Source organism: Streptopelia decaocto (genome assembly GCF_964273445.1).
Source record: "Streptopelia decaocto genome assembly, chromosome: Z".
Taxonomy (NCBI): Eukaryota; Metazoa; Chordata; class Aves; order Columbiformes; family Columbidae; genus Streptopelia; species Streptopelia decaocto.
Genome location: NC_138657.1, coordinates 68,392,099 through 68,410,806, shown reverse-complemented (window position 1 = coordinate 68,410,806; position 18,708 = coordinate 68,392,099). Strand labels below are relative to the sequence as shown.

Here is an 18,708-nt window from a genome sequence, read left to right as displayed (position 1 = left end):
TCAGCTATTCAACTGAGCTTTGCAGTTTGTATGCACACTGAGTGCTTGCTGTGAACTGGCTGTACAGAATTTAACGAGAACTGGAGAACTGGGTCACTCTTGACTTCTGTGCCATCATCTCACATCTCATTTGGTCCACACCACCACAGCAAGCAAGTTGCACTTCTAAAAGTAACATGTACTACCTTTACTCCATGCCTTATGCAGCAGTTCTTGCTTCAAAGTATACCAATGAAAGGTCAGCTCCAACTGAAACAAAGCAAGCAGCACCAGATCCTTGACCCAAGGATCTTTTACGATTTCAGAAGAACAGAACATAAAAGCTTCCAAATGTTCTGTGAATTACAAACACTGGGTATTTCTCCAGTGTTTACATTCTCATCAGGACAGGTGGGGACAGCCTAGATTCTCTCACTGTGTTTTCAAACATCTAAACAAGTTCTGCAGATAATATTCAGTGTTTTGAACTAAGGCACAATCTCAGTACATCCAGTATTTCACGTCTTATTTCAAAACACAAAAATGAATAGCTGTGATTTTATTTACCAATCTTATATTGCTCACAATGGATTAACATTTCTTCTGCACAGTGGAATTTTATTCTAGAAGTGACCAGCATTTCGTCCCACTTACTGCATGTATGCCCTCATTTCTAGACACCATCATCATTAGGCAAAGAATCTAAACCACTTAAATAGCTTTGCTGTTTATAAATATATTTGCTAATTAAAAAAAAAAAAGGCAAGCAAAGTTAGTAATTTTCATTTCTATTTCACCAGATTATTGCTATAAGTAGAGGCTTCCACCAAAACAGTCTTGATTAATTGCCAACCAGTAAGTTAACAACTATATTTCTCTGCTCATATCACAAATATTTATCAATGCTTGTTATTGACTTCACAAGTATGTGGCCCCAGAAATTAATGGCTTTCTGGTAGTTCTGTGTTCCCTGACATACCCCAGGTGTGAATGCACTGTAGCTCTCCACAGCTCTAGGATTGCTTTCTACACTGGTTCAAAATACTGTGTTTTCTCTGTTAGTATCAACATCTGAAATACTTTATTAGCATCTACATCCAAAAAATACTGCCATACAACTATGTCCAGACTTAACACAAAAAACTCTCTCAGTAGTTTCTTGTACAGACAAAAATATTTTAGCTCAATTTTTGCCAAATATTACCACTTAAGGCCCGGAATTGAAATATGCATTACTTGTAGTTAAACGGTTACTCCGTTAAAAGGGTTGTTTTTTTAAAAAAAAAAAAAAAAAGTTAAAAAATAATTCTTATCTTAAATCACAAGATATGGCTCAAGATTAGAGTTTTATGACTGCAGTCGTATGACAGGAATTAAATGCACTTGATCCACTGAAAACTCACACCAGGCTGAGTCAGAATCTCACAAACTGAAGAATGATATTCCTGAAATCCCTTCTTTCATCATTTGTGTCAAATCCTGAAACCAAACACTACAAGAAACCCAAGTGGTGGATGGAGGGAAAAAGCTGATTACAAGCTATGGAGAGAGAAAACATTTGCATGTAGATGCTAGTCAAGAAGCTTATTAACGTTTGCCAAGACTGGCTTTTTTTTACTATTTTTAAAAAGTGAAATGCTTAAGACATGCTATGTTTGGTACAAGAATTATTTACATAAAATGAAAAAAGCATTCACATAACAGGAAAAGAGAACATATATCACAACGGTGGTCCAATCATTTAACGGTATCAGACCACTGAAGAAAGTTAAGCCTGACAAAGTACTTCATACGCAAATGAGTGCCACAGAAATTGGGTTCTTCTAATTGTTAAAGCTCTATGCTGGAAGAACCACAACAGAACCAGGGTCAGATACTAGAAAACTGCCATATAAACACAATTAAATCTCCTTGTGTCACACATCATAAAAAGTCTGAACTTTGTTGCTCTTTCACTCTCTTCAAGACTTCAGCTTCTGTTCACAACAAACAGTGCTCATCTTCTTTTGTTCTCTTCAGGCTTTTTTTAATTCCCTACTTCATCTTCACTGAGATGCTTCACTCTTCACAGAATACAGGAATCTTCACAGACTCTTCACAGTAGTGTCCAAGTGTTTCACAACTGCAGCCCACCTTCCAGTCAGTGGTAGCTGAGTTGGGGCATAAAACAGTCAAGACCGCAAAAGGTCAATAACATATAGGAACCTACAACTCCAGAAAGCTTGAAGTCTTGTGCCCTATCACAACCTCCCTCCTACAGCCCACATATATTTTCATACTTTGCAAGTCCCCACTCTAGTTTTCCACTGAATTCCAAGTTTTCCCTGGTTCTCTACCCAAATCCACATCCTCTGCAAAAGCCTACAGATCTCATTTTCCCCCAATCTCATTATGTAACCAAACTATCTCCCTGTCAAGGAAGACTTTATTCCATTCCCTTTTCCTCCTTCCATGTATTTTCTGGGTATCACCCCACCTTTAAGCCCTATGCTCACTCCGCTCATTTTGCCTCACATAAACCCAAGTAGGTTTCCCTCGCACCTCATCCGATTCCAGGCTGTGCCGAACCACTGAGGCAGTGGTTTAGTCCCAGCTTTAGTCCCGCTGCCATTCAGGTCCCACCACTGCTACACCCACCTACCAGCAGCACATCGAGACCTTCCTCCCCTGGGTCCTCGTCCTCTCACACGGCTGCTTCTTGCACTTCACAGCTCTCATGTCTCCACTACCACAGCCGGCTTCCTCCTCCACACTGCCTGCACTGTCTCCTCAATTCCAGCGGCTGAACTGGCCCACCACTGAAGGAAATCAGCCACATCTGCACTTGGCCTGTCTTTAATGTCTAGCAAGCTCCCAGTTTGCAAAAGGAAGGTTAACGCTGGTAAGGCTGCAGTGACAAGAACAAGCAGGGCTCCTGCGCTGGGAAATTGGGCGCAGCCTCCCCGGGCGGACGCTCCCTCGCCTCACCGAAGCCGCCGGTACTTCAGGGGCACACTAGACCTCGGCCACGCACACACGCCGCCAGAGACGCCTGCGGCAGCCCTGCCCAGCGAGCTGCGTCCCTGCTCCAGCCCACTGGCTTGGAAATCTCCCAGCCGGGCGGCAAACACGGCCGCACCAGCCGGGACGATCTCCCCAGCCCGGCCTCCAGCGCCCACAGCCGCCGCGTTACCTCAGCGCCCCGAGGCGGTAACTAACATGGCGGCTCCCCCCACCTGCTCCGCCCCACCCGCCAGGGCAGCGGCAGGGCCCCAGCGCGGAGCCGCTCGCCGCCACAGCCCCCTGAGGCCGGTCGGGCGTGTGGGCGAGAGGCCGCCCAGCTGCCCCGGCAGCGGCCGCCCCCTCCCTGAGAGCTGTGGGAGGGCGGGAAGCGCCCTGACTGCGGCGGGGCGGGGCGGCTGGCGGACGACACCACCCGGCCCAGGCCGCCGCCGGGCGGGGCGCTCGGCAGCGGGGGAGGTGGTGCCGCGGCAGCTGCCGCCCAGGTACGCGCTGCCTGGCGCAGGTGCTTAAATAGCGGCGCCGGCTGCGCTGCGGCAGTCTTCCGCACTGCGGCCAGGTAAGGGCGGGCGCTGGGAGGCCTTCGCTGCCGACCTTCTTTCATACCTGCACCGCTCTGCCCACCCCCGGCGGCGGCCGCCGGCCAGCCCGGACTCCGAGGCCGCCCCGTGGTGTCAGGAGGCCGCCCCGCTGCGTGCCGCCGCCGCCACCCGCCATGGCGAGGCGCTTCCCCTGGCTGCCGGCGCCGGCACAGCGCTCGCCGCCGGTTGAGGAAAGCGAGCGGGGGGCCGCAAAAATGGCGGGCGGCCCCCGGGCGCTGCTCGGGCGGGGGGAGGCAGGGCGCGGCGCGGAGAGCCGGGCACCGCGGGCTGGCTGGGGACCGGCGGGGCTGCGGGAGGGCGGCTCGTCCCCCGGCTGCCCGCCGTGAGGTGCCGCGGCGGACGGGTGGGCTGTGCCGTGTCTCCCAGCGGCCGCCGCCGGCTCGGCCGCTGTCCCTGCCGTGTTTTTCACCCCCCTCAAGCAGTGGGCAAAGGCTGGGGCAGTGCACCTGCCTGTCACTCATCCGGGGCACAAAAAGCCTCTTTTTTCCTCATCCCTGGAGAGCCCACCTTTCCCCATACTGCTTTCCTGCAATGACCTTTATGCAATCCCTGTGAGAGGGTGGGATGTCTCAGAAGAGGCCTCTACAAATTATTCCGCTGGCATAAAATGCTTTGGTTGCTGCTGGGACATATGACTGGGAAGTCATAGAATCATTTTGGTTGCAAGAGGAGGCTCTTGCTGGGTGATGGTCTGGCCCCATGCGTCCCGGTTTCTGCTCCCTCACAGGGAGGTGGGGACGGGCTCTCCTGCCCTGCACCTCGCTCCAGTGCAATGCCTGGGAGCCGTGCTTTTGGGGCATAGTCCAACCTGTTGACGACCTTAGTGTGACCTGGAAGATGCAGTGGCTTGGAAGAGAGCCTGCCTGACAGGCTGGTGCATAAGGAGGGGGGTGCCATGGGATGCTACTCTTCCCAGATGGAGTGGAGCTTAATTGCTTGTCTGTGAGTAGATTGTGGTTTAATGCAGCACGCCAACCTCAAGAAACTGGGTCAGGGAGGCTTTGGGCAGTTTTTGCAGCCCTACAACTTCCTGATGATCACAGTCTTAGCATCTCAAAGATCTCTAAGTCTCTTTGCCTGTGCCTTTTGCTGCTTTGAGGTACATCAGCCCCACAGAACTTACCAGAATTTGCTCTGTCTTGTTACCTGTTTGAAGAAAGTCAGCTCTGCCTTTAACTGTGTTCATATATCTTCTACCCAATCTCCCTTCAGGTGCTCCAGAATATAGTACTTCTAGCTCTTGTGTGTCACCAGTGTGTTGTGTAAAAAAACATCCCACCCACATGGGACCCTTCAGAGCCCGTTGCCAAATCTGGGTGCTCTTTTAGCTGTCTGCATGGCACCCAGCCAATGGGTTACCAAACTCTGCTTTGCAAACTCCCCTCTGTTTCCAGACACCCTTTTGGAGTCTTCACATCCAACTGTGACATTAGGACTCTCTTTCCTGACAAAGTGAGTGGGCAACATTTGTGGACCAGCTCTTACTGTAGCTGTTTTTGTCTCATAGCCCACAGGAATAGTAGTTGGCAGCTTCTTCATGGAGTGTAGCTCTGTCTGGCACAGGTCAGAATCCGTGTCTATGCTCGTTTGTGGTGGGAAGGGTTCCTGAAGCACACCTGTTCTGGTGGCTGGCAGGATTTGTCCTATTTTCTGGACCTACTGCAGCTGCTTTCCAGCACTTCTCCAGACGCGAACTCCTGTCCCACCTGCAATGGTCATAAATAAGAGCATAGCATTACACTGCTAACACTGTGAGCTGACACAATCATTTTGTCAATCCATATGGCCAGAGTTTCTTTCTGTGGCATCCACTCCCTGTTTAGGGATCTTTTCACAGAGTATCTAAATCTTGGAAATTCTCCTTCTAGGATACCAGGGTTATATGCTTTTTGAGATGAGAGAGCTGTCAGGCACTAATTAGAGACTGCATTGCCAAGAGGACAAATTTGATGTTAGACTTCTTCGTGCTTGCAATCTTAATGTTGTTTGAAATCAGAAAACTGGAAGTACATTTTGTTGGGCATTTCCCCCAAGTTCTTCACGTAAGTGATTAAAAACACCATGGGGAGGAAAGAGAGTAGGGATGAAGGTAGCAAACTCCAGATTACTTCAGTTTAGCCAGCTGTAATCATGGATGCATGCTTCTGCTGAATGTCACAGCTGTATGGAGGGAAAGCTGTGATACAAGAAAGAACAGACAGTGGCATGTGTACAGAGGCAGATGTGAGTGGAGGATGAAATTAGGTAAGAGAATGTGGAGAGCCATTCATGTTTTGACATGGAGACTAAACTGAGTGAAGAGGACTTTTCCTTCCAGGTCACTTGTCCTATCAGGAGTCATGTATTAATTTGAAACTTTGAAAAAAAAAACAAAAAACAAACCCAAACAATCACAGAATGGCAGTGGCAACTTCCCAGTAGCAGTTAGAAAATTGGAAGTATAAGTGAAAACATTTAAATGGAAAACTCTTTTAAAAAGTGCTTGTGACTCTAATGGGGTTTCCATTGGGGACTACAGCTGACCGGATATTATAGTTCTTGAAATAACTACACAGACTAGGCCTGATCATTCTGCATGAGATGATTTGAGTGCTTTTGCAAGCACAAGAGCAGGAATGAGGCCTACTCTGGGAAACATAAAACAGACGGACAGCAGTGTTTTAATTCTTCCAGTGCTTTTTTTTCTCATAATCCTCAGTTCCTGAATTTGTATGACTGCATGATGATATCAAATTTCATATGAGTAAGGGGAAGTAAATTTATAGCCCTGGTGTTTGCAGTGGAACTCTTGGAAAATATGAACTCTGAAGGTTCAAATAGAAAGTGAAAAGTCCCAGTTTCATAATTAAAACTTGTGTTTTAAAATCCTTGGAATTGTCCATAATGTGAAAGTTGTAATGCGAGTGTGACACAGAAAAATGACAAGAAATTTTGATGTTTTTTCCTATTCTATATAGCTGACATGGGCTGGACTTAAAAAAGGATGAAGCACTTTGTCATTTAAGTTAAGCTCATAACCAGACTTCCTTTACAAGCTCTGTTTCCAATTCCCTCTTCCCTCATACTTAACTGCCTCCACACTTCTGGATTTTTGTTCTAGCAGTTTCTGACCTGATATTTCCATGTCTGCTTTTAGACTTGGGGTCAATGTGAAGGAAAAATTCCCTTATGTCAATATGTCTGTGGAGATAACAGATCTAATGGGAGTATTTCCAGCATGTAGTCAATATAAGGCTTGCTTCTTTCTTAAAATACTACTTCTTGAAAAACAAGGAATAAAGCTTAATATTGTGTTGGGTCTTCTGTTAAAATTTGATGCTAGCATAAATGAAAACTAGTCCTTTCTTGGATTTTACAGCATGAAATCTGTGGTTTTCTTCTTCAAAGCCACAACAGACTGTTCTGAATGTTCCTTCTTTTGTGGCCTGAAAGAATTAAGAAAATATGCACATGCTTAATTTCTAATGTGTGTTTTAACTTAATCTCATAACAAGAAGATTGGTGGAAGAGAAACAGGCACTGTGTTGGAGCAATAAAAACAAATCTCTAGATTTTTCTTTTTAAGGGCTAAAGGTTTGAATTTGTTGTTTGGGTTTTGTTGTTGTTTTTTTTTCCCTTCACATTGTTCCCTTTTGTCCTAATGTACTTACTTCCATGTTTTCTTCCCAAGAGGGAACTGCAAAGAAAGGATTTGGAGTTCTCTCTAATTATAGTGTATTGCTGTTATAATGGTTAATATGCCTCAGCAGAAAAATATCTCAAGACAGTTGTGTCTGAAACTGGGTTTTGCTGTGGCTTTTTATATTTCAGAGGCCCATTACTCAGTTTCATGCATTTGTTGGTAGGTTAGATAATCTGACTCACCTCAGATCAATTATGAAAATGGGGAAAATTTCTAGACATGAAGGAGCATATGCATTTATGAGAAAAAAAAAAAATGTTAGGAAAGACCAATGAAATAAGAGGAGTGTCCAACCTAATCCAAAATGGATTTTTCTCAGAAATAGAAATTTCTTTTCTTAGAAATAGAGCCTTCAAACTGACTGAAACTGTTGCAGTGTTGAAAGTGTGCTTGGCTAAAGGTCTTCAGTTTGCAGTCTGTCAGAATTCATTTAATTTCTTTTTTGTAAGATACTATCGTGTTCTTTATAACCATGTTTTTTCCAGGGTGAAGCTGTGACTATTCTACTAAGGGAGCCTTGGTTAGCAGTTTTTCAAACTAGTTTTGGTAGAGGGATAGACTGCATTCAGAACAGTGAAGAAATGCTTAGCAGACATGAGATGGGGCTTTGAGCAACGTGGTGTATTGGAAGGTGTCCCTGCCCGTGGCAGTGGGGTTGGAACGAGATGATCTTTAAGGTCCCTTCCAAACGATTCTGTGACAGTTTACAAATTAACTGACCACAGTAATCTGGTACATTAAGGCAGGTCCCACAGTTTTTCTGTTCGGGCTACCCAGCCGGGAGACTTTGCTGCTTCCCGCAGTGGCTGCACTGCTGTGTGGTGCAGCCCGTGTCCTTGCCTGCCAAGTCTCGTGCTTATTGCGCCATTTACCTGCAAGCTGCTGTCTGCCTCCTCCCACGCTGCTGGGGGTCTGTTCTGATGTTCAGCAGTAAAACATCCAATAACTTCATCATTCTTGTATCTGCTCAGCCAATTCTTTAATTGGGTTCTACTCTTGCAAGTGGCTAAGTGACTCAATAGATTGCCTTGCGTTGCAGACAGATAATTATGTATTTGAGTGACTAGTGGGTTTTATGGTTGTGTTTTGTTTTCATCTCAGTGGGGCGCTGCAGTCACTGAGGAGTGACACGGAGCTGCTTGTGCCTGACACATGTTCAACAGTTTGCTTCCAGAAATCACAGAATACTTTGTTTTTCTTGTGGAGTAACTGTTGTCAGGCATGTGTGAGGAGGAGTCAAGCTAACTTGACTTTTAGCTTACAGTCATCTGAATTAGTAGTAAGGGAGTGGAAGCTGGTAGAGACTGAAGGTTAAATAACAAACAGCAGTTACCATGCTACTTCCATCTGTGACAAACTTTCCCAGTCCCTCTATATCTTTTCTCATATATCCAAGTCATTGATGAAGTTGGCTGTCGTGGCAGACAGCTGCTGAGGGGAAGTGGGCAGTGTTAAAACACAGAAATATGGCCATGCTTAAGTACCTCCTACACTTGGTAGGCAACGGCTTTGTCATGATTCATCCAGCCTTGTTTTCTTTCCATAGTATGAAATTCCAGTTGGTTTCAGATTGGCTTTTGATGGATGGTAGCCACTTTGACTGAGATCTCTGTGGTTGCTAGTCACTATGCCATGGAGTACAGGTGTCCATCTGAGCCCTGTAAGCTGGAATGTTGGAGCAGGACAAACTTACATGTGGGTAACGACAGGAATATATATTTTTTTTCTTTTTTCTTTGTCTTTTTTTTTTTTTCCTAGAGCTCACTGAATGGCACTCTGCCATAACTTTGTCAGGCTTTCCCTGGCCCAGTTTGTTCACATCCAGCAGATTTGTCATCCATACGGCTATGTGGACTGGTTTTGGCCACAGCATTACTGTCTGTTTTCTTATTTTTTACTTCTGAATCTAGACTCCTGTGGACCCTGAAGCCTTCTGTGAGACACCTTTGCTATATTTATTTTTAAAGCTTTCTTGGAGCACAGAAAAAGGATTCAGGAGTAGGGAAGGTTGAAAGGAAGTGTGGGAATCAGCGAGACTTAAGTACACAGTCTTTAGTATGGCTTTTTAATTTTTTTCTTTTTTTTTTCTTTTTTTTTCTTTTCCCCTCAGAATGGAACCAAAAGTCTTTGGTTTACCTGCTCTTGCCGTTATATAGGACGGGAAGCCAATTTAAGGAGAGAAACAGAAAAGTCTTTATTGCCTGCGGAAGTAGAAGCAAGATTTGTGTGCTTTGAAAAGGTATGTATTAGAAGATTTACATTATAAAAAGTCGTGTAGTCATCAATACTCATTTGCATTAGTGTTCATTCTCTAAAGAGCTGTCACTTCCTGCCATTTGCTACAGAAATTTCCCCCAGCTTTCTGTTTTCAAGGAGAAAGCTAGCAAGTCCTTGTTCCCAAGATTCAGCCTTTGAAGATAATGTCCCCTTAATCATAAGACCGTACATATGAAGAAACAATATAGCTGTGCAACAGCAATTACAGTTGTGTTCAGTCTAACTGTAGAACAAGTTCTGTCTTTTCATTGGCATTTAATGGCAGCAAACTTGATTAGGCCCTTTACTCCATAATGGAGGTACTACCAAGGATATACAATTCTAATAGGCTGAGAAGCAAATGCAGGAGTAAATATTACAATGTAGCTAGTCCCCCTGTTTGGTTTTTTTCTTCTTCTTCTTTTGATTTGTGTATTTTTATGTTCACAGATCTACTGTAGTGTTCTGCCTCTTAACAGGGGAAAAATAACCAAACAAACTTAACCTGCTGGAGGAGGTTCTGTTGTCATGTATCCAGTGGCTGTTCCTGCCCCAGGAGGTGAAGGAAATGATGGACAACATGGGAAAGTTATTTTTTTCCTTTTTGTTTTTGGAGCTGTGTTGCTCTGTGCTGGATTCCTGCTTTCAGTCTTTATTCTCCAGTCTTGTCCATCCGGAACCTTCAGTGACTGTAATGGGGTCCTTAAGGCTGCTGGGCCAGTGCTGGCTGTGACTGGACTCGTTTGTGTTTTACTGGCACGATCAAGGGCCAGGCTGTATATAAGACAAAGACAATTGCAAAATGAGCAGGTGTACAGCCTTGTTTTTTGTCGCGGGAGCTGTCAGTTTGCCCAGTTTCTCATATTTGGGTTCCTGTTTTTAACTAGTGGAATGCTAATCAGCATCCTGGGCATTTGGGTTCCTGGCTGCAGCCCCAGCTGGCACAGCATACAGCTCAACTACACCAGCAGTTCTGATGTGGACCTCCAGGGCTGTGGATTCTTGTCACTTCAAATCATGGGACCTTTGATTGTGCTCACTGGGTTGTGTTTCTTCGTGATAGCTCATGTTAAAAAGAAACAAAACTTAAATCTCAACCAAGAATCTTGCGAAAGTGAAGAACATCCTCAGAGCCCTGAATCTTTTCAGGTTACAGTAGGTGGGTAAATAACACTTGAACTGCGCATCTGAGACTTAGGGTTTTTTTCTTCTAATGATGTACCTCTAAATATTACTCATTTGAGCTCCAGGCTTGTTGGTTCTGGCATGTCAGACCAGCCAAAACAGAATAATGTTGCTTTGTCTCATATGGTCTTGGTATGGTCGTTTCAGTTAGCTTTCTGTCAAAGAGAAAACCTTTGGCATCAAAAGAAAGGTCTGACTGTTTGGCAAAAAAACCCACATAATCTGATGCAAGTCAGTCCAATATGCCTTTCCCAAAGGGTGTAGCTGACATTGCAAATCACAGCTCTAATGACTTCTATGACTATCTATAAGATTTTTGTTTAGCCTTGAGTTCTGACCCCTTAAACAGGAGAACCTGATTCGTAAGCAGTGTATTGTATCTTTTTTTAATCATGGCCACATCTTATGTCAGTAAGAGATGTAATTGCAAGATGCCTCTGTTAATTGCACAGTATTTGAGTAAACGTGGTATGTTAGCAGGGAATACTCTACTGCATATAGCACTGCTTTTAATACCCCATGAACACATTCTGTGCATAGATTATTCTGATAATTTTCTAGCTCTTGGAAAGGATTAGCGACTCAACCATAGTATTGCTTGACTGTCATCTGACTGACTGAAGTTCATTATGCAAATTTTCCTTTTGCCTGTCAAACCAGTGTACAGACCTGTAACCTGGCAATCTTCAGAAAAGGTGACAGTTTAATGTCAGTTTTCCAACCACAGGATAAATCAAAGGGTGATAGAAGGGAATTCAGATTGTCTTTCAAGGTGAGAAAGCAAAATTAAGCAAAATTAATGGATTCCTTTTATACTTCCATCAGGAAAAGTAAAACTGTAAGGCGGAAGGCTGAGGCCTCATTGCCATAGTGACATTCTGGAACAGTGGTGACACAGCTAGAAAACACTCCCTACTTCACTCAACTTTTCTAATGCTCCTTGACCTGTCCCTTCATACAAATCACAAAAGAAAAAAGGTGCCAGGCAGCTGAGTGTTTACATAAATTATGCGAGCTCAGTTACTGATACAAACTTTCTGTTTAAAAAAAAAAAACAAACACAACCTCAATTACAGAAGATATGCTGCACAGTACACTTAGTGAATTATCTATCAATAGTGTTGTGGAAATTGTCGTGGCACACAAAATCAGTCACAGAGCCACTTATGACTTTAATACTTTTGTTATAACACTGCACGAGGTCCACAGAAACTTAAATCTCCCTGTTTTAGGAAAACAAAATACTTGCCTACCCCTGAACTGTGTGCTTTGCACTTCAGTTTTTGAAGACAGACGACAGTGAAAGTTTTCTGTCTCCTGGCTAGATGGAACACTACTCCTCCCCTAGCTGTAATTTCTAAATGAAATCTTCCATCTTTTGGGGTAATTTTGGTTTTGAACACTTCCATTGTACTTTAACAGCCCAGAATGTAACAGATCTGTATGTGGGATCATTGAACTTTACTTTAAAAGATAGACAAATACAAATACTCTAACTCTAAAGACAGGAAATGTTCTAGGATACAGTTAGAATGAACAGTGGTGCTCTGTTTTTCAGAGGTGGTAATTGGTAATTTTTTTCCTAGGTGATGCTGTAATGGTATTCCCACCTCCACCACCTCCTTATTTTGCCGACCCTCTCACACCAACTGTGACACGTTGTCTTATGTCAGGTGGTTTGCCTACAAGTGATAATCCTCCACCATACCACTCTATCTTCAGTGATGGGTAAGACTGTTTTCTTGTCTGTCTGTGGAAGTCTGAGATGCTTCTCAAGGTATCCAAGACCATGTTCTTAAATAATCACTCTGAATTAACTCTCTGCTAGGCTATACAAGGTTTTCTAGAACCTCATTCAACTTACTTTAGATACCTTCCTTGAAATGGCATTAAAATCTAGCGTACAAGAGGAATCACAAATCACATCACCCTCCTTCATGACGGTTAAATTCTTACCAGTCTATTACAACTGAAAACAAAGCCTTAAATCAGTGGCCTTTATTTAAATATATTTAGATTAAATTTCTTCCAGATTGTCCAAGAGAAAGTGCCCCTGACAGCAGTGCTCCAATCACATGATAGACATCACACTGCCAGATTTTAGGAAGCCTCTGCAGAACCAGTGCAACGAACCATTCGTGACACCCATCCACAGGCCCTGTGACTGTGGGAGCACCACTTCGGTGTGGCTGGTTCTCCCTCTGACGCTTATCTCACTGCCTTGAGGAAGCGAGACTTGTAGTGCTGGTCTGCCTTGTTCCTGCTGTGGCAGTGTGTTGAGTTAAAAAAGATAACCTTGATATTGCGGAAGAAGAGCAGGAGTCTTCAGATAGCTTAAAAGGGAGGTTGCAATGCCAACTTCATCTCAAGATGTTGCACCTCAGCCATGCAGCTACTCTTCCATACACTGAGTACAGCTGATTTGCTAGATGTTGCCACCACTAAGCTCACGGTGGTGACTGGCTGAAGAGCTGTGTGCACCACAAGAACTTGCAGGGTTATTTATCCTCTGTGGGTTACTGCTAACTTGAGTGTGAAAGAGGTTGCTGCAAGGGCCAAATACTAGGAGCCAGAACTAGATCTGGCCAGGAAAGCTAGATGCCACATGCCTAGAGCCCCCAACTTATTTTCAGGCCCTTGATGATCCAGAAATGACTGGGTTTTACCTTTTGGAAAGTCATATGTCAGGTTTCTTTTGGTCTGTGGGTCAGTAGGTAGTGGGGGACTTATTCATTGGATTATTTTAGTTTACAAGACTGTGCCTGCAGCATCCTAAGAACCGTTGCTGCAGCAAGATCCCCAGCCTGCCTGGCTGTGTCCAGTCATAGTAGTTTTTGGGCCATTGCTTTCATAGCCTTCCACCATACTCCAGACTTCTCCACTCACATGTGGCAGTGCATTCCATGACCAGCTGTACCAGCTGTGTGCCTGATGTTAATGCTTTTTCAAAACTCTTGTGCTAATCTTCCCTTTGAAGCAAGCAAGCATGAACCTTCTTCCTGCCCCAAAGACTTAAGTGCCACAGGAGAAGGATATTAGCAATGGCCCTTATTCTTGTTACCACGCTGTGTGCAGCTATGTCTGTGGTTTAATTAGTAATCCTTTGAAGTACACCTGGTGGAGTCTTGTGGCTCAGCCCCACTGTGCAAGATGCTCTGTTCCCTAGTCCATGACTACCAACAACATGTCATACTGTCTTCTGTTTCCTAGTGCCCTCCTCTAAACATTTCCTCCCCATCTTTGTTGGAGACAGCAGATGCTTCCTTTTGTTGCTGTTAACACAAGCCAGACTGTCCTTCTGCCTTTACTCAAAACCACCTTTTTTTTTTTTTTTTTTTTTTTTTTAAATAGAATAAACATCTCTCTATCAAAAACCTTACTCTTTCTACTACTGCAACACTCTCCTAGCGTGCTGTTACATGCTCTATGGTGGGACTGGCCCCCAAACAAAAAAATAATGTACATACCACCTAGGAAAGGAAGACAGTGCTTGGGTCCCACTGACTGAGGTCCAGCTTGAGGTTGATGACTTGTCCTGAGAGATACAATGCCTAATAAAACCTAACAACGCACATATTTCATTCAGTCTGCTGTTTTTCTACTTATATTGTTTGAGAGGGTGTACTTCTTGGACAAAGCTGATGAGAATCTGTTGATTACTCAGTGCCCTAAACACCTGCTAATTCAGGATGATGCCTAGATGTGGGAAAGAGAGGATGTCAGGGTTGATCAAGCCAAAATGCTTTCCAGAGAGCTGTGGTTCTCATGACCAGGCACAAATGGCTCTGTGAAGAGCCTGTTCTCTTAACTGCAAGTGAAATACATCAGCTCTCAGAGCTATCCTACTGGAATTGAAGGATACCCAGAGCAACCAGGAGAGAAAATAAACTCCTGTCACTGAAAGAAGGAATTTACATGAAGTCTCTGTGTTCTTATAGGGCTGGGTGAAGGCATTCACAGCTGACGGGGTGTATTTTTTTTTTTTACCAGTTGCTGGTGGTTCTGGAGTTAGGCACCACACTGAGCTACAGCATGCACTCTATTCCTTTCTGGCATGTACCTCCAAAATGTACATATAACACAAATGGAAGTCTTTGGAGAAATGACTTGCCCTAGCTGTGAACCTGGACCTCTGATAGCCCTGAGATAGCCAAATACAGTCCAAGGGAACCCTCAATATGTTTCACTTTAAATACATTTAGAAGACCAGGCTGGAGTGAGTAACTAGGAGAAATATCGTATCATATATGAAAGCTGTGTTCTGCTGTAGTCTTACAAGCAGCTGAGAGACAGAGTGACTCTTGCACCTCTTGTCTGTAAAAGTACAATGCACAAAATTGAGGGCTATGAGTCCTCTCTACCCTAAAATTTCAGACCCTGAGTTCGAATGTGAGCTGCCTGCCAACGTGCTTGGTAAGGCGTGTGCGTTATGAAAGGCTGTGAAAGTATGCAAGCAGCACATGCTGCTCTGAAAAGGAAGAACAAAGGGCAGTGCGGGAATGACAAAATAGCTAGTTCCTCAGACTTCTTTTGGGCTCTCCCTGCTGGTGCACATAGCAGTTTGACCCCTCTTTCCTTCACCCATTCTCCTACAAAATCCCCTGCAGTTGGATCAACTGCCTCAACCCACAAATGTCCAGTTTTGATGCTCTGAGCTTCATGTATGATCCCATTAACTCAGCCATTGTTGATTGCCTTGTCTGGACTTCTCTGTCTTGTGAACATATGTACTCAAAGATGCAGTCTGTAGCCCAGCTTGTTGGGGCAGTTTGTGGTGGAGTGGACAAAACACCTCAACCTTGGATTCAGAAACCCTGGACCTCCTGCTTTGGTGTTCTGTGGCTAGGTGTGCTCTAGCTATTGCCTTTTCGTGCTCCCCAGGGTCCTCACAGAGACCCTGTGAGTTCATACCATCTCTGGTTATTTCACTCAGTCATGCTCTCCCATGGCTTAGCACTTGGTAGCAGGCACAACATCTTGACTAGTGAAAATGGGTTCACAAGCCCTTTTCATGGAGGCTGAGCTGTGGCCTTGTTCCTCCTGACATAGTGCCATGGTTGAAGATCTCAAAGCTGGAAGGGAATACGCATTTCACGTGTGGGTGGTTACTAGGCAAGTGTAATTTGTCTTTTCAGTCCATTGCTCCACATAGTGTCAGCAAGTGCTGTGGTGGAGGCTGTGCTGGGTGAGAGAGCTTGTAGGAAGCTGAGTCATGGTCTTATCCCAGAAGTGGTTGCTTTTTTCCTGCAGTCTGATATATAGCACTTCAGCATTTGTATTGTAGTATGTTCTCTCTCCTTTAAACACACATCCTTATACACCAGTGACAGCACTAAAGATTTTTAATTCTTTAGCAGATTAGATAAATATCTGTGAGGGACCAAGTATTGATTCTCATCTCGAATGTTTCCCTTTCCAAAGCAACAAATTAAAGCTTTGTGTGTAGACGAGCTCAGCTGGAGATAAGTGATGCTGAAGTGAGCTGGTAGGAAACCAGCCCTGCTTATGCCTAGTACATGAAGAGAGTTGGGATTTTTCAGCCTGAAGAAGGCTCCAGGGAGACCTTATTGCAGCCTTTCAGTATTCAAAAGGGGCCTGTAAGAAGGATGGGGACAGACTTTTTAGAAGAACCTGTTGTGATAGGACAAAGGGTAATGGTTTCAAACTAAAAGAGAGGAGATTCAGGCTAGACATGAGGCAGACATTTTTTACAATGAAGATGGTGAAACACTGGCACAAGTTGCCCAGAGAGGTGGTAGATGCTCCATCCCTGGAAACATCCCAGGCCAGGCTGGACAGGCCTCTGAGCAACCTGATCTAGTTGAAGATGTGGGAGTGCAGATGTATGCACAAAGGCAGGAGTCAGCTCTGAGAGCAAGTCGTGAGGAATGAGGAGTTATTCTCTTCTCTTGAGAAGCAGCTGGAGCAATATGCTGAGGGTCAGCTCCTGGGTGAGATGAGCAGGATTCCAGGACCAGATGGGTGCAACCAATTGGGATCCAGTTGTGATTGTCAGAGGAGGGCACTGCTGTCCTGGACTGTCACTGGGAACTTGGCAGTCTGGTCATCTCCAGTTGCTTCTGTTCCTCCAGCTCTGTGCTGGAATGCTACTCCTTATGTCTGTCATGGGTTGCTAGAAAGCCTAATGAAAGATTCAAGTTGCCTTTCATGTAAGATCTCAAATGGCTAAGGACTGCTATTTTTTGGATGTAATTCTAAGTCTAGTAATTGTCTTTCATAAGAGAAGGGGACAATGTAGATGTGATAGACTACAAAAGGGAAGATACATTAGGAGTTAAGTATCAGAAGATTTAATAAGATTGTGAGATAGCCCTGCCAGAAGCAGCTAATGCCTGTAAGCCAGGCTGTGACTGGTGATGTTAAGGGTTAGAAGGGGACTTGTTTGCCCTTCCCCTCTGAAGTAATAGAATTTTCATATAAGTCGTAACGTAGCCCATAGTATGAATTCCTAATGCTTATGCAAGTTCTTTGCTTCAGGCATTTTAGGGAATGTGTGCATGCATGTATGTTTATGTAAGTCAAGTGGAATTTCACTCACTGTAGAGAAATGAATTATGCTAATATGCAGTTTTGTGTTTTATAGAGCACAGCTTGCAGATGATGAAAGAACAGTTGCTGTTAGAGACTATGAAACCATATATACAATTTCTGGAAGCGGCTCACCTTCAGATGTTTCACCAATTTTATACGTCTCCTCAGAATCGCCTCCAAAATATGAAGAAAAAGCATCAATAACAAATAACGAATATTCTCCATCTTCTTCTTCATCTTCTTCATCCATTTCCTTAGCCACATCTGACAGCAGTTCATAGAGGACTGTCAGTTAGACTTCATTTTTAAATTAAATTGTACACTCAGATGTATGATTTTGGAATTTATTTACATTTTGTAATAAAAGCAGTAATGTTGGCTGTGTCTCCTTTTTCATCCAATAGCATAAATGATGAATTTGGGTTTCAATAAATGTTAGATAATGGTGGGGTTCCAAGCAAGTAGTCTGAAGGGATTCAGTTCACTGCAAGGATATTAAATGCTCATCTTGTTCTGTTCTAGCTTCAGTTTCTATTTTTAGTTGTTCTTTATATAATGGAGGCACTAAGTAGAGACCAACTTTTTATGCTTATTTTAATTAAATCTGTTTGGAGCTTCAAAAAAGAAATAACTAGGGAGTGGTTTTATTTCTATTTTTGTGTTACTTTTGTGGAAAATACTTGTTTGTAAAGTTGTTGACTTCATGCTCTGAGAGCATGGTGACTAGGGGGCTTTAACACTGGGAACAAGTCTGCCATGGAGAACTTAAATGGCTATTTTTTGGTCCGCCTGGTAACAGCCACTCTGCAGCTTAATTTAGACCCCCTCTGGCCCTTACGTAAGTGTAATCCCCATGAAAATCAGTTTTAGCCACCAGTTAAGAGCCGTAAGGCAACACTGAGGATAGTTAATAGGCTAACAGTTTAACTGTGGTAGCGACTGATTTCAGGGGGAGTATACACCACTGTTACATATCATCATTCATGGTTTATACAAGGAGTGCTTGTTTTGTCGGAGTGAGTGCCACTTGACAACGGTGTCACCCAGGAGTAAACGTTACCTATCAGTAAATGCAAGAGAGACAATTTCATGGAAATGCATACAACAGATGTTTTTAACTGACACATTGCCTGCCAGACCCTTCCTTCAGAAATGCAACCACCTCAGCTCCCTGTCCAGCCCCTGAGGTAGCAGTAGCAGCCAGCCTCCAGGATGGAGTGGCAACAGGTTCTAGTTCTATTTTGTGAATGTTTGCGCCCCTTCCCAAACTGTGGGATTTGCTCATAGTAGATAGTTAGCAGGAGCTGTGACCCTTGTTGCAATCTCCCAGTTTGAGAAAAACAGATCTGATTTGGCACCCAGAAACAGAGGGTGGCAGAGCTACTGCTTGGGCATGGTTAAGCATGGTGAGTTTGCCAGCAATAAAATATCTGGCAAGAGTGCTCTCTGTCT

At 44.1% G+C, this 18,708-nt stretch overlaps 1 protein-coding gene across 1 annotated transcript; it reads left to right on the top strand.

The window, feature by feature from the left end:
• The first annotated feature begins 3,394 nt into the window (after positions 1-3,394).
• On the top strand, positions 3,395-17,699 carry TMEM171 (transmembrane protein 171). Its single transcript, XM_082074667.1, has 5 exons — positions 3,395-3,538; positions 9,374-9,502; positions 9,970-10,678; positions 12,291-12,432; positions 17,309-17,699. The coding sequence occupies exons 3-5, from the start codon at positions 10,048-10,050 to the stop codon at positions 17,535-17,537; spliced, it is 1,002 nt and encodes a 333-aa protein (XP_081930793.1). The 5' UTR covers positions 3,395-3,538; positions 9,374-9,502; positions 9,970-10,047; the 3' UTR covers positions 17,538-17,699.
• Positions 17,700-18,708: the final 1,009 nt, after the last annotated feature.